Source organism: Cheilinus undulatus, linkage group 1 (assembly GCF_018320785.1).
Source record: "Cheilinus undulatus linkage group 1, ASM1832078v1, whole genome shotgun sequence".
Lineage (NCBI taxonomy): Eukaryota > Metazoa > Chordata > Actinopteri > Labriformes > Labridae > Cheilinus > Cheilinus undulatus.
In genome coordinates this window covers 4,018,401-4,046,351 of record NC_054865.1, presented here as the reverse complement: position 1 = coordinate 4,046,351, position 27,951 = coordinate 4,018,401, and the positions used below count along the sequence as shown (strand labels likewise).

Sequence of the window (27,951 nt, the reverse complement as noted above, 5' to 3'; positions counted from 1 at the left end):
CTTTTTGTTTGAATTTTGTTGCTTAACAGAACAAGTGAGAGCTTTAAGTGTTGGAAATAGCAGCGATTCAAATGATCCAACATCCAGTTCATCAGGTTTAGGAAACTAAACTCCCTGCACTAAAGTGTACCACGTTTGTTTTCTTTACACTCAAAGCTGATGTTATCAGACAGATACCAAACCAAGAAACTGTCACACTGTAGGGATGACTTTCTTTCTTTCTGAGAGTTATTCTGCTCCCTCATGTTTTATTCTCCTCCAGCAGGAATACTCTACAGAGCGCTTAAAAACACTGGACATGACGTCAGATGATCAGAGTTTTCTTTCTCCTTACATTCTTTGGTCTTTTTTTGCAGCGTCTCTACAAACATCAGAAATGCTTGAAATCTGATCTTGGTCTTTTAAACTGGCAGTTATTTTAGTTTCATTCGTTGCATTGGTTTTTATCTCTTTTAAAGGCCACAACAAATACAGTAACGTGTAACAGTGAATCTGCACAGTACACTGTAAAGGCTCATTTATGCTTCACATTAAAACACATATGGTAAGAAGGAGCTTTCTGTCCATACCTCTCATTTCCACTTACATATGTTTACGGCGGCCGGTCCATTTGTTCTTATAGGAATGTCTATCATATTCAATGTGCTGCAAACTAACAAAAACACTACAAGCAGTCCTATTTATCAGCCTAATACACAGGTGTCAAACTCAAGGCCCGGGGCCAAATCCAGCCCCAAGATGATCTCATATTTCTGTTATAACTGCCCCATCAGTCTGAGGTCTGCAGATTTCCTCAAGTATAAAGATGTCAACCTATCCTTGATGATTTAAGATATTCTTGTTAAGTCCCAAAATCTGAAAAAGTAAGGAGTAAAAATATTTAGATAAGAAGTCAGGAATGTGGGAAAAGAAATTAATTTGTGTTTTAATTTTACGTTTTCAATTTAGCATTTCACAATTGAGACTCAAACTTAGGATTCTGACTTTTTATTTCATACTTTGAGCATTTCAACTCATAATTTTGACTACTCATATAATATTTTGATCTTTAAGATTATAATCTTAAGTGATATTTTGACCTTTATAACCAATTATTTTGTATTTTATCTCATATTTTCAACTCCAAACTTTGACTTCATAATCCCATAGTTTGACCTTTTAGACTCACAATTTAAAATTTTGAATCATATTTTGACTTTTAATTTCATGATTACAAATTCATTTCATATTTTGGCCTTTTAAACTCATGATTTTGACTTTCTTTCTAATGTATTTGCCTTTAAAAGTGTCAGAGTGGCAAAACACAATGAAGAATGATCTGAACCTAAGTTGGATGGAGGACAGACGGAGTGGCCAAGGAGCTGTGGAGCTCTGAATGAGACAGCGACCTCATTTCTTAACATCCACCACAATGTAACAGATGCACCTGAATAAGTGGGCAGTGACAGCTGTGTCGTCTGCCACATTGATCTAATTTTGTAGGCAAAAGGAGCATAAATGAGCCTTTAGTTTTGAAGCTCCACACACTTAAAAAAAAAAAAAAACTAAGGTGGCAGTGGTTTCACTTGTGAATTAAAAATATTAACACACTGGTCTACTGCGTTCAGTAGTAAAAATAAAATAGAACTCTATGACAAACTAAAACTAAATTCTCATGTTGACCTCTCAGTGCTTCTTCACACAGCTTTACATGCAGCAGTAGTTCTGGACCTGGTGCTGTGAGACCTCTGGTCACCAGTGGAGGTGTAAGTGTGGGTGTTGGTGAAGTTGACAGAGTAACTCCTCCTCTGTTGGCTCCTGAATCTGCTCTCTGCAGGGAAGAAAGAGGAAAAGTAGTAATTTGACAAAGTTAGTGACGACATGAGAGCTTGACTGTCTAAACGTGACAAGAGTGAACGGACCTGAACATGAGCTGGACAGAAGTTTGATATCGTGTCTTCTCCACCTCTGTAACAGAGCAGCTGTGGCTGCGATCCCACCTGTAGATGAAGTTCTGTTTGAAAGAAAAGGAACAGCGAGCATTAAAGGGTGTTAGCCAAGTTATGCTAAATAATTATGCCTCAACGTCGTAATAGCTGAGGACAGAGGTGTTATGGTTGAATGTTTTAGTCCATGGCATTCTTGTGAATGACTAAGACAGTTAAAAGAGATTTCAAGAGCCTCTTTAGCCATACAGATGTTCGTGCAAGCCTTTACAGTGCTTCACAAATTTATTAGACCACCTGTCTCAGAGACCATCCAGCATCATAAAGTGCTTTAATGCGGACTCTTTCATTTTCAGTGAGATCTCCACGTTTTTATCTTTTTGAACAGGAATGAGGGATTTCAAACTGAATTCACCTTTTCAAACCCAAATTTTAGCTGGCTCACTGGGCTTCTCTGAGAAGTCAGAAATTAATCAAGCATAACATTCAACCACTGAAACGAATTTTTCTGTTCAGGCATGCAAGTTAATAACTATAATCTGACATATTAATCAAGAAATATTAATGTGCTTTACTATTTTTTCCGTTTCTTTGTAAATCAGTAAATTTGAAAATTCATGGATAACAATAATAATTACAATTTAGCGTTAAAAATATCATTTGGGTTAAAGAGTTTCTACACATTGGTGTATTAACCATTGCAGAAACATAAAAAATGATTTTGGTTTTACCAATTTTTACCAATGCTGTTAATTTAGGGCAGCTGTGGCATAAACCTTACTTTAGGTGGTGGTCTAATAAATTTGTTAAGCACTGTATATCATGGGGCTCCTGACCAACTGAGCTAAAAGTGCCCCTCCTCAGTGGTTTTAAGGACATTTTTTGTCAGTCTAATCCACACATAGGTTACTAAGTAGACCACTTATTCTCTGCAGTAACTTAATGAGTGAATGTTTTCATCTGTGTTGAACTGACCTCTAAGATGAGCGCCACAAACAAGTTGACCCACATGACCGAGGAGGTGAGCCACCAGCACACAAAGTAGATCTTGGCCCAGCTGCAGAGAGTAAAACACTTCAATCACCATCATCAGCATCACCATGAGTATAAATATATCCATGTAAATGGCAATTTCAGCCTTCTGCCATGTATTATTTAGGAGGGCTGTGCCTACAGCTTAAATCAATGTAGGTCTATGACAGCAGGAGGTAGACCCACAATTAACTTGCTGAAATGTAAATCAATTTTCAAGTTGTTTGTTTTGTACCACATCCTACATATATTTACTATCCAGGACAGGATTTTAAACAAAACTTCAAATGTTTATGCCTTTATACATTTGCAAAGGCTATATCAAAGATACAAGCATTGTCAGATTTACTTTAATATGCTGTAAATCTGTTTTTTGACCCTCTCTAGTTCTGTAAAAGCCTAAAAATGATGAAACATTGTTCTGTGTAACCTGAGGTTTCCCCAAAATCTTCTCCCAGCAAACACCGGAGCCAAGTGAAAAAGTTGTGTCAACAGACAAATACTTCTCTGTCCATTTGTTGTTAAACTGTCTGTTCTTGGCATCTACTTAGGACTGTTTTAAGTAGAAAGACACATTTCCTCTGGCTTACTAGTTTAAGTCAGGTGCACACTGGGGGATTTTAAGCTGATTCTATGACAGTCATGGTAAAATGTCACACTGTGACTGAACTATTTAATAAATGCAATTATTAAATAGTTCAATTTATGTGCTCACACTGTATTCATTCTACAACTGAAGTCAGGACAGACTGTAACAAATGTCAGTGGAGTTTCCATTGAAAAGAGTCACGCGTCTCACTACTGTCTCATTTTCATGCAACAAATCGCTACAAACGGCAAAAAATCCACTCTCACTAGCTCTCTTACACAATTAGCATCACCAGCAAACACAACTAGCAGCTAAATAATAAATAATAGTAAGCAGGAGGTCTGCAGGTAGGCCTATTCCCTGCTCATTTATTTTCTTTATTATAGTTTGGGAAGGCCCATCACATGGTCATTCCTGCTGTTTTCATGGTGATTTAAGACACTGTCCAACAGTTGACAAAGAAAACATCCCCCAGAGTTGGAGATTCAGCTTTGGGAGTGTGTGCAGTCATACAAACAAAATATCAAACACAGAAGAAATCCATCTGACCATTCAGGAGCAGCTAATCAGACCGCGGTGGGACCGGTGTGTCTCCCTGTACACTACACGAGAAACGACGCACGATCATGCCAAAAGTTGGCATGACTTCTAAGTCATTCATGCGACTCAAAATTCATTTATGTCTGAATCTGCTGAAAATTGCACAGTGTACAATTAGTGCTTTATGTGCCAGCAAGAAAATGGCAAGAGGTGACAAAATCTGTGTTGAGACACCAGAGTGGAGAGCAGCGCATGTGTCGGGAGGATTGTTTGTATAGTGTTTGTATAAGTAGGAATAACCTGCAGAGCCGTGAGGTGGGACAAATAAAATGGGGACTTAATATGACAAATAATCGTATAAATATATAATAAACATACATTATTTCATTTTAAAAATGGCACGGGCCATTTTTGATGCATTACTAGTCAACTCAAAGGGCTGCTAAAAATGACCTCAGGGGTGTAACCCAGCCCCAGGGCCTCAGATTGAATAGCCTAGCTTTATATATTATTCTTATTCAATACATCAGTCATACCTTGTGTTTATGACAAAACAAGCAGCTTGGACACTGATTCACATTTCAGTGAGTTATAAATATTTTCATTGTGAATGTAGACCACCCGCTTAAATTCATTACCAGCTGCTGTCCAGTGTTAAAGAGGCGGTTCTTACTCTGTGGTGTATCTGCTGTAGGCGTCCATGAAGGCCTGCCAGTTATTGACCACCATGACATCATACAGCAAAAGGATGGATGCCTGAAGGAAAAACAAAAGCTTCATTTCATTCCTCAGTAATTATTCCAAAAAATGTCAGGCTTAACCCAACCAACTAAAGGTGTAATGCGCAAATTTCAAACATTGAAACAGCAGATGTTCAACATCCTGGAAATATCTATGAAGACATGATGACTGTCTTAAAGAGAGAGTAAAGTCAAACTCAGTGTTCACACTGAACAGTGATTTCTTCAGCTTTCCATGTTTCGCTGTGAGGCTCAGAGTTTATTCAGGCATGTTTTTTTTTTCTTTTTTTTGTCTAAGTATGAAGAACCCTTTCCTCTCCAACCATTAACCCTGCCACAGCATGGAGGCACACACATGGCTATGCCTACCCAGGGATGTTGTATGAAGAATTGATTACTTGAAGACAAATGTAGAGAATCCAAAGATACTGTTACAGAAGTGACCGTTTTATTACTCACCCCAAAGTCATCGAAGTTGTTGGGCCAGTACTCCAGCTGTTCATAGGTTCCACACGCCATGCTGAAGTTAGACGTGATGTTCTCCATGGTGGTGTTGGAGAGCACACTAGACAAACATACACAAATATGAGCAGATACACTACTGAGGAGAAATCGTAACTGACTGATTATAATGTTACAGTAATAATGAAGGCTGTCTGCATTACTCTAAGTGACATTAGGGTCTAAAATAACCACATCAGTCCACAGCAGGCTTCTGTTTCAGAGCGCTTCTTACAAGCCTCTCTCATTTCAGGCTATAAAAGCTGACAAAAGAAAATGTCTCACCCCGTCTGAGGAGGAGGTTTAATGGCTCCTTCAAACAGCCAGATCCCAAACACAGCAAACACGTAGTACACCACCTGCAGGAAAGCACCAGGTAAGTATTAACCTCTCAATGTGTAAGGGTCAGTAACTTAACATGTTGAATACTGCACACATTCCTGCTTTAATGTTAACTCTTAAATAAGCGCTGTTCAAAAATCTCAGTTTGTTCTTTTTCCAATTTGAGCTTTTGAAATAAATACACAGCAATGACATAAAAATATTCAAGCATACAATGGAACATATTCATCAATATCCTCCAAAGATATCTCTTTGATTCATTCTTTAAAAGATTCATGAAGACAGGCTGAAACTGCTGAATTCTTTGCATCTGTGTTCTTAAATTGAAGAATGCTATGTGTTTGTAACCTGGATGCTCGCCCCCTTTTTGCCTACTTAACACAGAGAAATGCCTCTTTACTTCTCTTAAGGGTATGAGACTGCAGGGAAAACTGAGAGGGCTGTCAGGAATGCCCAAATTGATATACAGTGATGTGAAAAAGTATTTGCCCCCTTTCTGATTCCTGATTTTTCTGCATATTTATCACACTTCAATGTTTTGGATCATCAACCAATTTTTAACTCTCCCAAAGACAACCCAAGTAAATACAAAATGCAGTTTCTAAATGATGATTTCATTTATTAAGGGGAAATAATCCAAACCTATCTGGCCCTGTGAAAATGTAATTGCCCCCTGAACCTAATAACTGGTTGCGCCACCCTTGGCAGCAATAACTGGTATCATGCATTTGCGATAACTGGTGACGAGTCTTTCACATCGCTATGGAGGAATTTGGCCCACTCTTCTTCACAGAATTGTTTTAACTCAGCATATTGGAGGGTTTTCCAGCATTAACTGCCTGTTTAAGGTCACACCACAGCATCTCAATTGGATTTAAGTCTGGACTTTGACTTGGCCACTCAGAAACCTTGATTTTGTTTGTTTTAGCAATTGGCATGATGTTCCTTTTATAAAATGCGGTGCTATTTTTATGCCAGATGTAACGGGCACATCTCCAAAAAGTTCAACTTTTGTCTCGGCAGTCCACAGAATATTTCTACGAAAGTCTTGGGGATCATCAAGATGTTTTTTTTGCAAATGTGAGATGAGCCTTTGTGTTCTTTATTGTCAGCAGTGGTTTTGGCCTTGGAACTCTCCCATGGATGCCATTTTTTTTGGATCGTGGCACGATGTGTTTCTTTTAGAGATCTTGTAGCCTACCTCACTTTGTCCACCCCTACACAGAGGCTGGTAACATCAGACCTGGCTGTCAGCTAGATCCCACATGCTTTTTTTCTGCTCTCTTTGCTTTACAGTCACAAATTAAGGTAAAAACTAAAAGTACATGAGGGCTCAGTAATCTCAGTCCATACTGATACAGGACAGCTAAAAAGCCTTTATAAAAGCAAAACCATCAGTGAAGTACGAGTGGATGAGCTGGCATCACTCACCACCAGTATCCCTGCAAAGGCCCGGAGGTTTTTCACAAGATCCAACAGCGTGCTAGCAACCAACGCCATGAGCTGCAAAACAAGATAAGAGTTATGATGTAAAAGGTTTCTGTGATGAAGATGAAGGCTGCATCATGCTGCTGTCAAAGAACAAAGGATCTGAAATCTGGGTTGCAAACACGGTTTATTTAAATGTGCTAGTTTGTCCTCTAAATGACATTTTAACATTTCGGATAACATCCATTAATATGAGATTTGTTTTTTTATGTTTGTTTTAAGTACATCTTTACGAACAGATATAGAAAGATGTGTACATCATGGATTTCAATCATTTATAAAAAGTTGTGTGAGTCAAAACAAAGTAAAATTTGTGTACGCCATTGTCTCTCTTTAGGGTAACAGTGAACATTCAGCTATATTTATAGCAGTTCAATAAAGAGTGAAGGATCAAAACACACAGCATGAACTAAGAAATACACCTCAACACTGAAAGCGATCCTAGAAGTTGTGGAACTACTGCAGAATTATAAAAACACAATTTTCTTTACACTTCATTAATTCAAACTAGGGCTGTTAAATGTAAGCTGTAATCTGAGAATTTTTACAGTTAATCAGGATTAGTTACAGTTTTAATAGCATGATTAGAGTTTGTTTATTTTGCATTTTAAAACATTTTTCTTTAGTCAGAGTGTGATTCACAGGCCGTTAGTTCATGAAAACCTCTCCTGTAGCAGACTTAAACAGCAGATTAACTTGCTGCTCAGAAGAATTAGATATTCTAGAGAGGTGGATCAAATTTATATGTTTTATTACTAGTGCTGTCTAAATGATTAAAAATGTAATTGTGATTGCCTGCTGGATTCAACAGGGATTTAAGTTTAAATCAGAGGTTTGATTATTTTGTTTTTAGATTTATTTGTAGGCTCTTATGTCCTCACTTAGACAGGAGGACCATGGATAGAGGCAGAAACAGGGGCTAGGGCAAGGGAGGACACATGCAGGGAAGGACTTTAACCCGGGCCGCCTGCATACACGATCTAACCATTTGGATATCTGTGCCCTTAATGTTTAAAATGTTCTAAATTTGCATTTGAAAGCAGAAATTTTAAGTCCAGATTGCCAGTGTTTCATGAATTCTTTACAGTAGATAAGTGAATCCAATAAGCCTTGACTTAGAGCTATGTGACAGCTTCAAAGAGCTTATTCTAAAAAAAAAAAAAAAAAAAAAGTTTAACACTGTTATATATGTAAAATCATGCAGTAGTGCATGTACAAAATGACTCACTGATCTGATGTGAATGATCCCCGGTGAATCACTCTTTTTGGGAGTTCATGTTTAGATGCTTTCTCAGTATAGGTAACCCAGTTAAGGTTAACAGTTCTGATTTTCTCAATAAATTGTCTTTTTATAATTTCTATTTGTAATTTGCAATGCCTTAAAGCTTAAATACTTCCTGTTTGGATAAAAAACTGCTAAATTTTGAACAAAAATATGAAACATATTATGGTAGGTAATGATTACAGAGCTAAAAGTTATAAAAATTAAAGGAAATATTTTTTTAAAAAGTGAATGTTTGATGTCATAAAGTGTAGAAGACCCTCATCTTGCCTACTCACTGAGCTGTCTGTGAGTTTATTTAATAAGAGAAACAGTGATGTCATTTTTAAAAATATTTCACAGAAGTTTAACCATGTGTATAAATACATTATTTTAAAATCTAATAAGTTTGAATTAAACGCAGAATTATTTTTTAAGTTACATATCTATAAACCTGGTTGAATTTCATTTACTTTATTCACAGCAATTCTGCACTAATAGTTTTGGTTCTGTCTGTCCTGCCAAGTTTTATTATTTTTTAACTGTATCACGGAGAATAACTCCACTCGCTCTACCTCTGCACTGTTGTGTTTATTGTTTGTAGAGAACTTTCTGTGATTATGGTTCAATCTTGGGAAAATGGGCAGAAAGCCACCTTTGAAACATGGTTTTCAAGTTACAACAGTTGCATTTTTTAAGTTTAATCCTCGTTTGATATCACTGTCAATAGGGTTAAAAATACCTGGCTGACACTAAAGATTCTTTGTTTTGTTTAATTCCTGTTTTTTTCTACCTTTATGTCCGGGATGATGCGCAGGAAGCGGAAGACAATCAGCAAATTCACCAGACGAACCATCTCCCACAGAGACAGCACACTATGAGTGGATGGATCCCTGTCACAACACAAACACACAGACAAGTTATTTCTATAGGTTCATCCATCAAAGCTCGTCTTAAAATGACGATTTGCTTCTGACTTTCTGAATATCCTCCTTCACAAAGCTAAGGAGACGTGTTTATTAGCAGCAGCATTTTAATTCTTTATCTCAAAAAAAAAAAAATCTCACTGCAGTTGAAATCTATAATGTATTTCTTTGTCTGTCTGTGCTGCTGAAGACTCATTAAAACAGCTCTGACTCTAATATGAACAAGAGAAAACCCACCACTGAGAATGAGGAAGCTTGTAGGTGACATAAATGGTGATCTGTAGGGCCTGAAAGGGAAAAACACAGATTAATATTCATGAAGTAACACATGTAATCTTTAAAGACATTTTATTTCTTTCCATTTCTTCCTTCTTGTTACAGCCTTTTTTTTTAACTTAAACAAACAACACTTACACACAAAAATATGAAAAGATACCACACACATCGAGGTAGAATGAAAAATAAGAGCTTTAGTAACGATGTTAAATCAAAAGGCAATAAATAAAAGTAAACCTAAAGAATCAAAGGGGCCAAACAGAACTATAAGGAAGATAGAATTGGCCGACACCACAAACACCAACTAAGTAAAGCCTTTTTCTTTTTATGAGGATAAAATTATATAAAAACATCTACATTTTGTTTAAACTCGAGATTTAGTTTAAAATACTGGCGCCACAGCAGATCAGAACTGTCTGCAGACACTGTCAGCAATGATACAAACAGGGACGGAGGATCAGCTGAGCTTCATTTTCAACTAGCCGCCACACAGAGGCTTTTAAAGTGCCAGGAGTGATAGCAAGAACTTTTCACTTCAGCTGGAAAGCTTCATGATACTTGCTGCTCTGCATATGCAGCCTGTTAATCTGGACAGACATTTTTGATCTCAATGAGAAATCTTGTAAAGTTTACGTCTCATTACGTCCCTAGGAAACAGCAAAACTGACACCTTACATTTAAGGATTATTTAGGCATGTAATTGTTTGTGACAAGGCTTGAATCAGGGACCCCAACCCTGATGGTGAGAGGGTCAAATCTGGCCTAAACTGTGTTTTTAGTTTCACACCTGTAAATAAAAAAAGGACGCTACCATGATGATGTTTACTGTCCACTGCTGCACTGCCTAATCATAAGATTAACCCTAAACATGGTTACCACTGGTTAAAGAAAGAGATTTAAGAATGAAAAGACCAAGTACGGTAAACATTCTCAGAGCAAGTGGAGAAGAATCTAGTAGTGAGGAAGATTCTGGACTGAAGGACCAGTGGGATGAAGTGGATGTGATCTATCATCATCAGACAGTGATCTTCTGTCCGTTAATCAGCTGTTCATTGTATATGGTTAAATAGTTACTCTTGATCAGCACTATTTATGAAGATCAATGTACTAACACAGTGATACTCAATGTGTGGCTCTTGGGCCACATGTGGCATTTTTGTGATATGTGGCTCTTTTATGTTGTAATAAGAAATATTATTAGAAAACCTCAAAAATGGAAACTTTGACCTCAGAAATTATCCATGCAAGTCACTTTAATCAGTTCGTTTCCCAAATTTATACATAAGGATTTAATTGTCAAACTTAACCGTCAACCTTTATTTTTTGTCGGTGTATTTCCAGTGCCTTTATTTGAAATTTTTGCCACTTTTATTCCATTTTTACTTTTTAGCCCAATTCCCACTTCTTTTTGTCACTTTTCCCCCATTTTTGCTACTTCTTCCAGATTTTGCCCGTTGTTGACACTTTTATCCTACGTTTTGCAATTTTGTGCCCCTTTTTGCCCATTTAAGCTGCCTTTTTAAAATTTAAATTTATTTCTATTTTGCCACTTTTTGCTAATTTTTGCCCATTTAAGTCACTTTTCACTCATTTTTTCCACTCTTTTGCAGCTTCTTGCCACATGTAACTCATTTTTTGTCACTTCTCACCCATTTTTGCCACTTTCTGCCCTCTTATGCCATTTTTCTCCCACTTTTGTGTAACCTTGTAAAGCAGATGGATACGCCCGTTTCCTTGTTTCTCACTGGCGAATCCATCTTGCAAAGCTCCCATCTGAACCATTTGGGCCCAGTTAGAAAGTGACAGGACCAATCAGCAACGAGGGGCAGTACTTTCAGGAGCAGCAGAGTCGTGATGTAAACAAGCAGCAGCAAGAGCTGGTGCAGTTATGGAAGGAGAGATTAGCGTGGATGCTGCTAAAGCACCAGTTTCTTTTTCCAGTTTCATTTCTCAGTTAAAAGAAGAACAAAGAAACGCAGTGAGTTGTTTTAAAAAAAAAAAGACAAAAGTCAAGTACTTACATGTCTATAGTCACCATGCTTCGTGTTATTCCCCAGTAGCTGTGCACGCACAGCTTGATGGCGGCTACACCACATGTTTTGTTGCTCTTATTGGCCCGTAGAGATGTGACAGACAGAACGTTCACCCAATCACACTCTGAGTTTTTTTTCAAAGCCTCTGCCTTTTCTCAAACGTTTCCTATTGAAGCTTTTCCAGATGGGTGTGTGAAACAAATCCATCTGGCATGTCACTTTTAACTTATTTTTATGGCCACCTTAACCCATGTTTGCCACTTTTCACCACTTAGATTGTGGCTCTTGCAAATGTATTTTTTAATAATTCAGCTGTTTGGTTGAGCAGGGTTGAGTAACACTGTTCTAACGGATAAATTTTACTGCTGGTAGTTTAAGGCAGGGGTTCTCAAATAGTGTGGCTAGGCCCACTGGTGTGTCTTGAGGCAAGTCAAGGTGCCATGGGATTCGCAAAACCATGTATTACCATTACATCCACACAAAAACTTAAAGTTACAGTGACATGTTTTTAAAAGGTCATTTTGCATGGATATGGATTTGGCATGCCTTGAGATTTTGGCTTGATTGTAGGTGTGCCTCGAGCAAAAGAAGGTTGAAAACCACTGGTTTAAGGTCTACAGAGACCCTCACAGTTCTTATGTTGAACCACCGGAAACCCTGTAAATATGAAAATCATCAGAACGCGTGGGTGGACAGTGTTACCAGGAGCAGGATGGTGAGGAATCCGTCAAAAACGTTGTTCCTGTAGGAGAGGTAACCTCTCCAGCCGAAGGCAAAGATCTTCACACACATTTCAAACAGGTAGTAGAGGATGAAGCACAGGTTGATGATCTGACAGACAGATGATGGAAATCAGAATGAAAATGCTATTTCAGAAATGTACCCTTCACAGACTCATAGGCAAAGTCAAAGAAATCAGGAGGGGTTTTTTCTTTTGTTTTTTGAAGATTAATGATTAATGGTGGAAAGGTGGAAAGTTTGACCTGAATGGTCATTAAAAACATCAGTGGCCACTATATTTAAATAACAAGACAAAACTTCTAGATATTTATCACAGTTCACAGTTTGGTAAGGATGTGAGTTTGACCTGATTGATGTGCAGAAGGCAGAGCAGAAAGGGTCACAGTTAGGATTAAGAATCATCACCTAAAGATAAAAAAACATCCATGAAGCACGTCATGTCTGCCCTCACCTCCATGATGTAGTTGTCTCTCTCTGCAGTGGTCTTTTCAGAGTTTAGCACCAAAACAGTCTGAAACACACCAATGTGCTGTCATGTTAGATTGTGTGAGTTTAAATGTGAGCATACACAACTGTGTGTTTGTGTGCAGCTTACACATATACACATGACGTTGGCCAGCGCCACGGCGTTGCCCAGAATAGTGAGATAGTAGTGACTAAAGACCACCTGAAGCCTCTGCAGAACTGGGGAGTTATACTGGGGCAAAGGAGGGTGCTGGGGGAATTCAACCAGACAAAAACCACACAATAATAGTCTTTCATATGAAGAGAACTCATTCTTGTTATTTAGAATGAACCTTTGCAGCAGTTGGAGTTTTACCTCCTTTATACGATCTTTATCCAGCTCATCAAAAATCTTCCTGAACTGCTCTCTGTCCATGTAGCCCACGTCTGCACACTGCTGCACCGCCTACAGTCAACAGGAAATACAGAAAAACAGTCAAGATGAAAAATCAAAGGTGCAATAAAAGGTTTGAAATCTTGTTTTTTCTACCCCTATAGTCCAATGTAGAGCAGATGAGCTAATTGAGTTAGCAGCCTGTAACAGTTGCTCCTGTTAGGAGCAACTGTAGGCTGTAAGAGCATCTCCAAGCAGCTTGATGTTCCTGTGACTACAGCTGACCATATTATTCAAAAGTTTAAGGTCCAATAGGACTGTAGCCAACCTCCCTGGATGTGGGTGCAAGAGGAAAACTGATGACAAATTGAAGAGACGAATACTGGTAACCAAAAAGCCCAGAACAACTTCCAAAGAAATTATAAACTGGAAAGCTAATCATAGAGAAACCAGGCTGGAATTTGTCAAAAGCGCATGTTGACAAGCCACAAAGCTTCTGTGAGAATGTCCTTTGGACAGAAGAGACAAAACTAGAGCTTTTTGGACAGTCACATCAGCTCTACGCTCACAGATACAAAAATGAAGCATCCAAAGAAAAGAAGACTGAAGCTACTGTGAAACATGGAGCAGGCTCGGTTATGTTCTGGGGCTTTGCTGAATCTGGCACAGGGGGTCTTGAGTCTGTGCAGGGTACAATGAAATCTCAAGACCATCAAAGCATACTGGAGCCATATGTGCTGCCCAGTGTCAGAAAGTTTGGCAAAGGTCTTCTAACAAGGTAATGACCCAAAACACAGAGCTGAAAACAGCCAAGAATGGCTAAGAACCAAACACTGGACTATTCTGAAATGGCATTCTGTGAGTCCTGATCTAAGTCCTATTGAACATCTATGGGAGGAGCTGAAAAAGTCAGGAGATGAAACCCTTCAAACCTGAGACAGCTGGAGCAGTTTGCTCACAAGGAGTGGACCAAAATACCTGGGACAGGTGCAGAAGTCTCACTGAGAGTTATAGAAATCGCTTTTCTGCCTTTTCTGCTTGTTTGGTTGAGTAGCAACCAAGGCTGCATAATAAATCATATCTTTATAGTCTGATATTTTTTGTGAAATCACACAGAAATCCACATCACAGAGAAACACTAAAAACAGTAATATTAGGAGGTTAGAACAGATCTCATGCTCTGAAAGTCAGAATGAAGCTCAGACTTTTCAGAACAAAACTACTTGCCTGTCATGACATGAATCTACTTTTGGCTCTAGTGGTTTAAACAAAGAGCTGCACAGATCCAGAGAGCAGCCAGACCAGCCCTCCTTTGTCATTTTTAAAAAGAGGCTTATCTTTTCTTAGTGGGCATGGTTTTGGCAGTCAATGGAGCCATGCACTCAGTTGCTTAATTTCTTATAATTTTAAGGTTACTTTTATATAGTTTGTCTTTTTTATCACTGAAATGTGGCTGGTGTTACTAAAAAGGTCTTCTGTTACATAAAAAACCTCATATTATCAGATAATTGACAACTCCAACTGTGGGGATTAATAACTATAACTTCTGCTCTGGTCCGAATTTGCAGAAATCCAACTATATTCAGGTTCAAGAAAGTGACCACCTTTAACCAAACACTGTAAAATGAAAAATATATTTTGCTTTTTCACACTGAGTCTTAAAATGTACACCATTGTTTGCCATCCACACTGCATTGTTTAATATCTTATTCTTTTTCTTGTAAATTTCAGTTTTCCTTTCATTAAAAATGTGAAATCTTGTAGGTGGGTAGCCTGGGTTTACGTCCAACCTGTGGCTCCTTTCCCTCATGTCTCTCCCCCTCTCTTTCATCCCTGTTTCCAAATCTATCCACTGTCATCCCCAATGAATAAAGGCATATACAAAATATATCTTTAAAAAATGAATAAATAGATAAAGATATCTGGCACTATAATTCTGACTGTCACCTCACGGGAGCGAGGAGCTTTGTATGGATGAGCCTTTGGTGGCTGTGAAATGAATAGTTTTGCCTATGTGTTTACAAAATTAAGAGCATAACATTAGAAACACTGCAGCCAGCTAACAAACCTTATTAAATGAGGAAAGTAAAGAAAAATCGACAAGTCTTCCGGCCACTCCTGACTCCTTGTCATCTCCCTCTGTTCTTCTTCTCCCCACAAACCTCATCATGAACAACATGCTGTCAGGATCCTATAGTAAACATCACTGTAATCAAACTGATTTTGTTGCTGAGGCTCACTCAGGTATAGCTCAGGTGTGCTTAGCTGGAGTGTGTGTGTGTGGTGTTTATTCTGGCTCTTACTGTAGTGATGGCTGCTCTGTAGTAGCTTTTCATCTGGACTCTTGACATCACCTCCAGTATCGCATCGACCCGCACACGCTCCCTGACCGACAAAACAACACATCAACAGGCTCCAGCTTTCCTTTTCAGATGTTTTAAAATAAATGCATTTCATGGTAACATGTGATAAGGATCTCTTACATAGCAGCCTGCTGAGCTCCACAGCAGCTGAGGACTTGGAAAGCAGCTCGGATCCCCAGTCGTCTCCTGATGATGGACGTCTGGACCGACATCTGCACCAGAACATGACCAGAAACAGTCCATGAATGCAGACACTAAATGAATGGTAATGACTTGACTTTTATAGTTTCATCTTAGACTTCTGACCAATATAAACACCTTATATGTTTGAGTCAGAGTAGAGTCAAGTCATTGTAATTCACAATGTGATCAGAGTGGATAGTCTTGAAATGGGTTCTTGAACTGAGAGGGAGATATCGTGATCGCAGTAGTGGTCCAGGTGGTTTGGATGTCTGAACAGTAAGGACCGGATGGACAGACTGATAACCCAAAAACATAATGCACCTAGCCTTGGCTGTTGCTGTCTCCAAGGCATTAAAAGTCCTCATCTCAGACCTGATGTTGATCCACCTGATCTAGACTGTTAGGCTACGTTCACACTGCATGTAAAAGTGACCTGAATGTGATTTTTTTTTGCACATATATGACTCAAATCTAATTTTTTTCTGACAGTGTGAACAGCACAAGTCACATTGAATCTGCCTTTTTCCAAATAGATTCAGGCCACTTTTGTATGTGGTTCTGAATCAAATACACATCTGATATTTTGGACGTCGACTGCAGTGTAAAAATGCAAACAAAAAAAACAGTTCTGAGAAAAGATCAGAATTGAGCATTAAGGCCTGCAGTGTGAACGTAGCCAAAGTGGCATGAATCGAATTTTAAAAAGTCAGATTCAATGTGACTTGCGCTGTTCACACTGTCAGAAAAAATCTGATATGAGTCACGTCAGCAAAAAATCAGATTCAGTCCACTTTAAACTGCAATGTGAATCTAGCCTTAGTCCTGTGTTCCCCTGTCCATGGTGTGCCACTTCAACCCCACCCTCGCCTCTAACACTGTCCCTGCTTTTTGTGCATTCACATGGAGAAGGAGGGTGCCCTGATCTTTGGACATTGTCCGGAGCAGTGGTTCTCACTGGTGTGATGAGGCATTTATCCTTATGGCAAGGATAAATGGCTAAAACTTTTCGAAAGGGCCTGCAATCTTTGCATCTTATCTTCACTTGAATAAAAGTAAATATTTCAGTAATTTATTCTGTTGTCAAAGTTAAAAAAAATAGTGTAAAAATCTCGTCTCTTGAGATAAGTTTCTCATCACAGCATTTGTATTAACGAATGAGCTGAGGGATCGAACCCCTAAACTTCCAGCTGAGACTTAATCAGCTCTACTTAAAAATCCACAGTCAGACAAACGTGCCAGTGTCAGTTTTTTCTCTCTGTAGATGAGATGAAAACCATTCTAGCTAATCATCCAGCCTAATGTCTTCATTTAATTTTGTTTTAATGTATCACGGTTATTTTATTCTGGAGAGGTATAAGAACAAGTAAGAATGTCTGCCTTTGTTTACATAAAGGCTTTAACCCGCTAATAACAGAAACCTGCAGGGCTGGCATACTTTGTGGAGGCAGATTTCACCACTTCCTTTTGAACCTTGTTTTTAGGGGTAAGAGAAAACTCCAAACCAAAGGGTAGGTGGTAAAACTTAGAAATGAGACTGAGCTTCTCTGTCCCTCTCACTCTCTAAGCCCACTCCTTTTCTCTCCTTAAACAGTCTCTCACCAAAGTGCTCACCGATTTTTCTAAGCCTTGTGCTCAGTGTTGTGTTAGTGACACATTTGTCTCCTGGTTTTAGGACTTGTACCTCACAAACCCCTTTGAAATGTTTTGTCTTGAGAGTAAAACTCAAGACTGAGTCCATGGACCATTTTGCTCTGCCTCGAGGTTTTACGTCTCCATTTTCCAAAATTGATTCTAAGCTCAACTACTTACTGTAGACGATCATGAGGGTGAAATACATGCTGTGGTCTTCAGTTTCAGTTTCAGTGTCCACGATCTGTTTCTGTTCACTTTTCAGAAACATTAATGTGTTTGGCTCCGGCAGGACCAGTGCCAACAGAAAAACAAACACAAATTCATTGAGCTCATGCTGGCTGAGTACTTTTATATTGAATTCTATCAGGGTTATCGGACATGCTGTCAGTCATTCTGAAATGCAGAGACAAATATGGGAGTATGTAAGTCTAAAATATGATTTTCAGACTGAAATGTTTTTCTCATTTTTACTCTAATCACTTCAGTCATATCTACACTTAATCTGCTGAAACTGAGTAATTCTGAGTGAACACCCATGTCTAGATATCTTGGCGTAGACTATGCATCTGAAATTACTGTCACATGATTCCTGCAGACTTTCTTCCTCTGCCAAAGCTCGCTCTTTCCTGTTGACACACCCGCTTTTCCAGCTGGGAACGTATAATAAGTTCCATCAGTCACCATCAGTTCAGGAAAAATTAGAAACCCTCTGGTATCACATGGACATTTGATTTAAAGGTGCATCTAAAAAATAAAACGGTGGGAAAGTTTATTTTCCTTAAATTGAGGATAAATTCTCTAGATTAAAAACTTTTAAATATCCTCGATTCATTTCACATAAAGTGAAATATTCAAAGTCTATATAGTTTAACAGCTATGTAAAAAGGTATTTGCCTCCTTCCTGATTTCTTTTTTTCTGCATAATTGTCACACTTAAATATTTCAGCTCATGAAACTAATTCTAAGTCACCTGTTGGACAAACTCTAATCTGTTTTAATGATCAAACAGGAGATAATGTTGGCACTGTGGGAGTGTCACTGTGAAAGGAACAATAATAAATCAGAAATCAGTTTCAACAATCAGCTAAATTTTCATCTTGGACCATAGAACTGGCAATGACCCAAATTTTACAAAAAGTCTATCTCTATTTCATTATTGTTTGCTCGACTTTAGTTTCAGAAATGTAAGGCTCTATTCTTTAAGATTAACAAATTTATTATTGTAAAATCACAATTTGAGTTTTAGAAATGTAAACTTTATACTTCTAAATTTGTTCTTGTGAAATCCCATCTTTAATCTTGTATGTTAATGACTTTATTCTTAGAAATGTATGGATTTAATCTCATAGAATTATGACTATTATCTCTAAATCTTTAAATGGTTTTATGTTATAGTCTAATATTTCGGGATATCGGATTCATAATTTTCATTAGCCATAATCAGCCATACTCTGATGCTAAATGGTGAACAGTTTTGAGCTTGTCTAGTGCTTATCTTAGTCGTCTTACAACTCAAAGCCAAGTTTACTGGAGTACTAAACTCTTATACTTTTTTCCACCCCTGCTGATGTCACAGTAGTATGTAGTGAGAGAATGATCCCAATTCACATACCAAAAAATAAAAAAACGTTGTGCAAACCAAAACTGGAGTGTTGATATCTCAGGATCAGGGTTTTAACTCCCAAAGTGTAATTTTTACCTCCATTCTGAGTTAAATGGTCTTCAGGGTCGGAGTTATTTGACAAGAATGACCCTCCAGTGTTAGTTCAGCTCTAGAGAGAAAAATGTTTCTGGTGGATTGTCGTTTTTTTTCATGTGAGACACATTTGTACCATGAGTGAAGTTATCCACTAAGTTGGAGTTTGACTTTAGGTGTTCCTAAAGGACACACAGAGCGTATTCTTCATCAGTATGCATTGCCCTTCTGTGAGGTTGACTCTCTTCTTTGTCATTACCCGCAGCAAGGAAGTTATGTGATCGAGTGGGTTTGTTTGTTTGTTTGTTTCTCTGAAGTGCTTTTCTAGTTAATAGATGAGACCCAACTTATTATAGAGGTGTGACTTTACCAGAACAAACTGGTTTAAGATCGATTCTCTTATTGTTCTTGCCGATAAGGTAAGCTCATATTTTACTGTTCAGCTTGTCAGTAGCTACTCAGTACTTATAGTTAACTTTAGATAAGATATGTTTTACTTTTATTTGAGTAGATTTATAGCCCAGTAATTTAACTTTTACAAAGTAAATTTTAACTAGAGTAATTATACTTTTACCTGTCATGTATTTTTTCCACTTCTACACTGATGGTGAAGGTTGCTGTGTAGAATGACCATCAGTATAAACCTTTCAATTCAGACACATGCACAGATATTCACACCCCACTAACACAGCAGCGGGAGCGATTTAAGGTTAAGTTTTTGCCCACAGACTCAAGGATATGTTCCTGCAGGAGCCGGGTATCAAACCCTTTATCTTCCAGTTGAAGGAAGTTTTCACTTCGTGTTTAATCAGTCTAGAAAAAAATATTTTAAAACTTACTGAAACAAACAAACTCTTCAACAATACTGTAATTTGTTTATATGCTCTCATAATTGTGCCAATAAACAGTGTTTAATACTGACCCACAGCTACCTCCAGTTAAAAACTATGATTGTAAAGGATGGCAGATCTGTAATCTGTAATGTGAGATTAAACCCAGAACTAATAAATATTCTCAGCACAGTGTTTTTATGTGACTCACCAGTAAATAGCCCCTGAACTGGTTATAGATAATGGCTGTCAGTAAGTTCATCAGACAGTAGGTTCCTTCAGGAAAGAAAACAAGCGTATTCACTAAAACACAGTCTCATTCTATTAATAGTAAAATGACAGTCTGCTAGCACTACCACACACAACATGAAATCATCCAAGCTCACCAATGACGCTGAAGGTGACAAAGAAGACGGAGTAGAGTCTGTTGAGGGAGTAGGCAGGAATCATCACTGCGACAGGACAGAAGAAACAGAAATCAGAAATCATCAATCCTCCACATCATGTGTTTGTTTTCAAGGATTGCATACCATCAGGGTTGTTGGCTGTGGTGAGCAGCACCAGCAGGGATGTGAGGGACGTAGGCAGGTCTCTGAAATGTAACTCCCATTCTCCATTCTTCTTCGGATCCTAAACAGAAAAACGCAAACAGAGGATTACTTCTGTTCATAACACTCTAAGAAATAAAAACACAGAAATTAAAAGAAAACACGCCAGAAATGTGGCTCCAGTCAGTAAAGAGACTTCATGAATTCATGCAGCACTTCCCTGGTCTTCTAACCACTCTGAATGCTATTTTAAATTCCATCAGTATTATAGTATTCCTTTCATCACAAATGGCTAACACAGTGGAGACGTTGTGAGGTTCAATGTCTTGCAAATGTTATTTAAAAATGTGAGATCTAACCCTGACTTTCCAGTTAAGCAACATTCAAAACGCCAGTAAGCAACAGTTGAATATACAGTCAGCGGCTCACTGTTCAACAGGAGTCTGGTTCTTTTTAGAGTTTCCTCCTGATAAATAGTTGGACTTTTACATTTTACTGCAGCTTTGTTACTTGTTGCTCAGTGATAACCTGACATGCCACATGGATTTTTTTTCATACATCCACCAGGTAAACCATTCATAGACAGCGTTTGGTAAAGGGCAAAAAACTCGGAGTGTGATTGGATGAACACCCTGTCTGTCACATCTTTACGAGCCAATCAGAGCAACAAAACACGTGACGTAGCTGCAACCAAGGAGTAACCTCCATAGAGAACTGCATAACACGAACCACGGTGATTGTAGACATTTCAGTACATGACTGTTGTTGTTTTTGAAAAGAACACAACTCACTGCAACTGCCGCTTTAGCAACATCCACACTAATGTCGTCCGCCATTACTGCAGTGGCCTCTTGTTGCTGCTTGTTTGCGTCACGACCAAATGTTTCAGATGGGAGCTTTGCAAGATGGATTCGCCAGCGATAAACACGGAAACGGGTGAATCCATCTGCTTTGCAAGGTTTAGCTCAGGGATGTATTCATGGTGGATTAATGTTGGATAATAATATAATAATATAATAAAGTAGAGATAACATTTGTTAAAAATTGGTGCTATACAAACAAAGACGGGTAAAGACGTGATTCTCTACGAATCATGAAGCACTGATGGCTATACACATCCCTCATCATTTAACAACACCACTTCCTGTGCATAGGATGGACAGATGTTACTTATTAGAGGAATCATTGTTAAAGTCAGCTAAAGCCACGCCACTGTTCCAATCAGGTGACGGCAGTAATTTCACCAACTACTGCCCTTTATCTGTTTTGTCTTGTTTTTCTATCCTGACAGAAACCTGTCTTCCATTGTCTCTGTTTAGTTTTGATGGTGGATTAGTTAAAGGATAGAGAATAGTGCTTCTGTAAGTGAAGAATAGAGCTAAGCTACTGTATGGGTGCTCCAGGGCTCAATCCTCAGGCCTCTCTTATTTCTAGAATACATAACTGACCTGCCCAGGGTCTGTGATAATAATGCTTCACTCTTGCTGTTTGCTAATGACATGTCTTGTGGCTTCCAAGGCTATAATAGTTTTGGATTTTTCATTAGTTTTCATTTTTATTTCGTTTCCACTTTCTGTGTTCGATTTCAGTTTAGTTTTTATTAGTTTTGAGTGCTGGTTTATGAGTTTAGTTTTTATTTGCAAAAATGCTTTGTTTTAGTTTTGTTTTTATTAGTTTTAGTGTTAGTTTTAGTTTTTTACAGATAGATGTCGGGGCGGAGTGAGCATCATACATTTTTAAAAAACATATTAATCAGGCTACTCTTCACGTATCATTTTATTTACTTAATGATGATGTCTGAATACAACTCCAGACATAAAACTACCACTATGTGAAGTCTTAACCAATCAGATCAGGCAATTTTGCACTCCCCAGACTAGTGCAGGGGCCAGTAAGTATGGTTGTGTCAAAGACTAAAACTAAGGATATTCTGTCTTCATTTTTATTTTATTTTAGTTAGTTTTGTAGATGCACTATACAGTTTTAGTTAGTTTTCATTTTTTACATAAAGCTTAGTGTTTATTTAGTTTCAGTTAACTAAAATGACTTTTGAATTTTAGTTTTAGATATTTAGTTAGTTTTAGTTAACTATAACAACCTTGGTGGCTTCTCATGAAAATTCTAGCACACTTATTTGAGAAGCAAATAAGGACCCATCATTTATTCATTTCTAAATGATGAACAAACTCTTTTTAATATAAATAAATCTACTATTATAATATTTTGTAACAAAAACAAAGAATAGACTAAAATGGCTTGAATATGTAAAGACAATACTGAAATAACTTGAGTCCATTGCACCAAATCCCTAGAAGTCATTGTGGTTTAAAGTTATCATGGAAATATCAGATTGTTTCTGTGTGCAAGACACTAAGAAGTCAGTTGGTATTCTGAGCAGACTGTGTTCACTGACAATTACTGTATTTTAACTTTTTATTATAGTTTAATGTATCCTTATCTCATGTACTGTTAGCTGTGTGAGCAGCCACCTGTCTCACTTATTTAGAGAAGATTTTGTTGATCAAGAATAAATCTTTAAGACAGATTTTTGCCAAAAGATGCGACTCATTTGCTCCTCTTTCCAGAAAATACGAACTCTTGTCAATTTCTAATGTGAACAAAAATCAGTTAAGATCTGTCCAGCTCTTTTCAGATTTTATTAAGTCATCTGCAGAGATTCATTCATATTATACAAGACGTAACTTTCACTGTTCCTTTTTTTGGACTTCCCCTAATCAAAACACATTAAAATACGGAGGAATGTCTCTCTGGAACAAAGTTTCTCTAAACCAGCATCTACATTATAACAATTTAACAGGCAAATAAAGAGTTAATTATGTGAGAAAAACACAACAGATCTCAGATCTGAAATGCTTTAGGTTACATAGATATATTCGTCTATGGGAATGTTTCTTTCTTAGCTAATCTTATGAGAGATACCGCTGTGTCTTATCATTTCTCTTTGTTTTATAATTTGTAAATAAATAAACAGGATTAAAAATATAAAACAGAGTAGATGCTCATCTGATGGGACTTTATTTCAGACATAGATTTCTTTAAAACTGATCAGTGCAAATGTTTATCAAATAATTTAGGAATTAGTCTCTTAAATTTGGACAGAATCTTTCAGTTCCAGTTTCAGAAAACATTTAGTTCCCTACAAAAACAGAGCTCAAACACTTAACCCTTTAGAAACTGATTCCAGAAAACTCTCACTTTAGGAACTGAGATGTTCATTAAACCTACTACTGAAATCCCCCCCCCCCCAAAAAAAAAAAAAAGCCATTTAATTTTACTTTGCTTATCGGGTATCACATTTGATGCATTAGGCATTCCTGGCAATTGGTAATCCACTTGAGGGCATTTTGCCCATTTATCAGATTATTTTGATTAGACAGAGGTCTCACTAAAGGGTTAATATAGGTTAGGTGTATGATAACTTGATTAAATTAGCTTTGTTTCATATCAGAATTTTGAATCTTTTGGGGTATTTTTACTGTAGTATCTCAGTACCAGTCAGACAGTTTCCAGTGTAGTTGGACGTCACAGTCTTTGTTCTTTTTTCCTTTTACTTTTGTGATATCCCTCTCCATTGCGTGCTCTGAGTTGTTTCTCTTCCTGTTTACAGAAACTGTCTGGTGTTGAAATATTTTGCACGTAAAGCACATTTTGGCTGCCTCATATCTTTCCTTCTCAGTACTGGCCCGATGCCTCAGTGGTCAGAGGAAACACTGACAGTTGGCTGTCCAGCTGCCATGACAGTCTGCAGCATGTCTGGGCAATAAGACTCAATCACTAGGCCAAGTGTCAGCAGGGCAGAGGGGTGTGTTTAACCACAAAGAGCTGAACTCACCTCTGTTTTAGCAAACAGCAGCATGCCTATCATCGTGAAGAGGCAGAGATGGAGCGCCAGGAGGAGGATGACACTGAGGGTGGGAGAACACACAAATAAACACACAAATACACATAAAACACATACAGTCAGAGGAGAGCTTGTATCTTTTCTTCTGGTTTAAGAAGCAAACAGGTCTTTTAACACTTTACCTACTGAGTCTAAAAATGGCGATTTGGACATATTTTGTTATTATGTAAAATAGTCAGGAAATGCCCTAAGTCTGAGAGCTTTGGTTCCTTTTCCCAGGAGTACTTGAACTTGACTTTTCAATATCTGGTTAATGGAATTGCCAGCAGTGTAAAAGAAGGAAAACACAAAAACTCATTTGTTTTTCATGGCTTTTATGAGAAGAAATGTTGTTATTGCTCATGACATTTTGATTTGACATTTGAAATGTGAACCTATACATGTTTAGAACAATCACCAGTCATTTTTTGAGTCTAGGACTCTGTGTGTGCAAAACAAAGTGCAAAAGAAAACTATATACATAGGTGACAATTGGTGCAAATAAAGGTAGAAAAATGCATTCTCAACATTCTCAAGTAACACATTGTTATTGCACATGACAGACACGCACAAATGCCACTATCAAATGCTACTTTTTGAAAACAAAACACCACTCTCGCTCGCTCTCCTTTTACTCTCTTCCTTCACTCTCCTTTCTCACTCGTCTTCTGCCAAAGCTGCCATTTCGCGGTGCTGTTTGATATTACCGTAATACATATACCACACATCACATATTGCCGGAAAGCACCGATTCTCAACTCTCTGTCAGCATAGGAATTTTTTAGATTGACAAACTTTCAAGGAGTTACAGTGTTGAGAATCCGTGTAGTGGTCTCGCAATACTTCTGGTGTTTTGCTATGAATGCCCACGTCATATAGTTGCGAGTAGCATAATGAACCATATATGTGTGCATGCCCACAATTCTCAGCTTTCCAACGCTGTTGGAATTTTTCTGATCAGACAAACTTTGACAGAGTTACGGTAATAATACTCCCAACAAATAAAACACAGCGCCGGCGCTGGGTCAGTAGGTAAAGGGTTAAATATCATTTAAGTAGAAATATTATTCAGAGGAAAAACAGAAAAATCAAGTGTGTACAGCAGAAGCTGCTCCAAAGCTTGTTTAAAGAAGATTACCACCACATATGTGAAGTTTCAGGCCCTCGCCCTTCATCAGACATGAGTAAATGTATATATTATGTTAAATATAAATTAGTTTCATATCTTCTCTCTGGAATGAAGCTATAAGTTGTCTTACTGGTGCTACAAAGTGGCAGGCTTGTATCAACAGTTATCTGGATTAACTTGCATGAAAAGTAGGAGATAATCAGCAAATGTAGACCTACATGTAAGATTAGTTTGGTGTGGAGAAACAACCTTTTGAGAGGCATTTGAACTCTGGTAAAGACACGATACCTGTGGCTGTTACTAAAGCTATAGTGAGTACCAGATCAGCTCCAATCCTGCATCTGCTAGTGACGTTATGCCGTGTATGATGATATATTTGATGGTACATTGTGATTGTCGGTGCATTCAACTGTTAAAGGAAAACTTCAGAATGTTTGATTTTAAAAAATACTTAAATGTGTGTTTTTAGAGGATATTAACCAAACGTAGAGCATCTTGCTGAGGTCACTCTGTTCATTTTATACACTGGGGTGGGGTTAGGAGTCATATGTTTTCCATGGAGCTGTTTTCTTCTCTAACTTTGTTATGAAGGGATTTTAAAAAATCATCATGAAAGTTATTCAAGGCTGTGGAGAATTAACTAGATCCCTCACGATTGGCTCCTGTGTATCAATAAAGGAGTGCTGATCCTTTTCTTCAGTCCAGGGACTCATGCATGTTTATTGTTTTTAGTTTTTTCCTTTGCTTCTGCCATAATTCAGGCCTGCATTATAACCATTATAACCTTTTTTGAACCTGTGTTCTGTAGGGCTGTGCATCTTTAACAGTATCATGATTCCACTGGATAATGATTTTCCTGTGAATGATTTGATCTGACATCTCGGTGCATTATGATGGCTGCATAGTAAGAGTTAATTCTGTTATTTACCTGGCAATCTCTGGCAGAGTCCTCTTGATGCACTTCAGAGTTTTCTTCATCAGGGATGAGTTCTGCAGAAGGAAGAACGGCCGGAAAAGTCGCCGTACTCTCAGTTTCTGAATGATAAAGACAATACAAAATCACGTTTCATGAATGTAATGAGTTAATGTGATTGATTTGAATCCATTAAACTACGGTCCATGGAGTGTTCTTCATTAACAGATGGGGTGGCTATGCTGTTCACATCCAGCAGAACCGTATATATAACCTCAGCCTCATTTCCTAAACCACCTTTTAGAGCTCTCACCAACCATTGTCTGACAGCTAAAATAAATGATTAGGGGAATTCAGAACAAACCAGAATAAGCAGAAAGCTTTCTTTGAGAAAAGGAATCACTGAATGAAACACTGACATGTAAATGCAGTCAGATTCATGGGGAACACCAGGCGAAAACATCAGATCTGAATCTTCTTGATTTTAGTTTTTAATTGGACCAACTGAAGCACTGAGTAGGAGATTACTGGTAGATCCAGACATATCTGAAATTAGAACTTAACTTCAAGTAACTCTAATGTTATGTTCACCTTATCATTGTAAGACTGTCTCAGAGGCTCCATGGATGTTGTAGAAACTGATTTTGTGTTTGATATATTCATCATGTCTACAGTGCATGTGATATTGTCTCTTACCAGTGAATTCAACCAGGTAGCAAAAGTTAAACAGGTATGACACCATGGTTTAACTGTTCAACATACAACCAGTTCACTGCTCACTAACTTGTAAGCAAGCTCATTTTAAAGAAGGCAGATGGTCAGGGTCTAGAGGTGGGCATACCGCCACTTACTGTAGGAGAGCTGGACATACCCTCTCTACTAAAGTGATTCCACCCTGGTGCTTTTTACCAGGACAAGGATAGAGAGCAGTTTGCTTTATTAAAACCTTTTATGCCTTTGCATTTGGATCTTCTTTAATTCTGACAAGTCAAGCTTTAACTGCTGCTCATCTTCACCATGCATGTTTACTAGGGGTCACACAACATAGTTTTCTTCAGGGCTGATCCATGCTAATTTTTAGCAGTTACCAATAACCAACATTTAGAGCTAACATGCATTTAAAAAGACAAACAAAACATACTTAATGTCATAAAAATACAGTTGCATGATCCAAAAAAGAAAGCAGAATTTAACACTAACCCTGATAACACAAAGCAACACGGTAGCAACAGGAGAACAGGAAGTGATGTCTATGCTTGCTGTGTAAGTGGCACGGAGGCCTTAGTGTTGATAAATAGTATTTGTGTGACTTCAGATAGTGTTGTGGACAGGATATTAGGTGAGACAAGGGCAAGTGAAAACAAAGCCAGAGGGAAGACACACCTGGCAGAAGAGCTGAAGTAATGCACTTTTTAATTGATTAATTTAATCAGCATCAGAAAAATAAAACGCTGATACAGATACTGCCTGATAGGTCAAATACTAGCCCTGATAATAAAAGGCCAGGCTCATAAACCATCAAGC

General features: G+C 37.9%; 1 protein-coding gene across 1 annotated transcript in view; it reads right to left on the bottom strand.

Annotated features, from left to right (window-relative positions):
• Window positions 1-1,211: 1,211 nt before the first annotated feature.
• Window positions 1,212-27,951, bottom strand: part of tpcn2 (two pore segment channel 2) — a 45,888-nt gene continuing 19,148 nt past the window's right edge. Inside the window, exons 6-25 of the mRNA XM_041783616.1 lie at window positions 26,443-26,549; window positions 24,338-24,410; window positions 20,467-20,566; window positions 20,323-20,388; window positions 20,148-20,212; window positions 15,716-15,807; window positions 15,536-15,617; window positions 13,215-13,304; window positions 12,990-13,109; window positions 12,846-12,905; window positions 12,356-12,484; window positions 9,582-9,631; window positions 9,212-9,311; window positions 7,101-7,172; window positions 5,613-5,686; window positions 5,286-5,391; window positions 4,760-4,842; window positions 2,901-2,982; window positions 1,902-1,993; window positions 1,212-1,810 (exon numbers count right to left, since the gene is read on the bottom strand). Of these exons, the coding sequence (XP_041639550.1) occupies window positions 1,732-1,810; window positions 1,902-1,993; window positions 2,901-2,982; window positions 4,760-4,842; window positions 5,286-5,391; window positions 5,613-5,686; window positions 7,101-7,172; window positions 9,212-9,311; window positions 9,582-9,631; window positions 12,356-12,484; window positions 12,846-12,905; window positions 12,990-13,109; window positions 13,215-13,304; window positions 15,536-15,617; window positions 15,716-15,807; window positions 20,148-20,212; window positions 20,323-20,388; window positions 20,467-20,566; window positions 24,338-24,410; window positions 26,443-26,549 (1,722 nt within the window). The 3' untranslated portion in view covers window positions 1,212-1,731. The remainder of the gene's footprint in view (window positions 1,811-1,901; window positions 1,994-2,900; window positions 2,983-4,759; window positions 4,843-5,285; window positions 5,392-5,612; window positions 5,687-7,100; window positions 7,173-9,211; window positions 9,312-9,581; window positions 9,632-12,355; window positions 12,485-12,845; window positions 12,906-12,989; window positions 13,110-13,214; window positions 13,305-15,535; window positions 15,618-15,715; window positions 15,808-20,147; window positions 20,213-20,322; window positions 20,389-20,466; window positions 20,567-24,337; window positions 24,411-26,442; window positions 26,550-27,951) is intronic.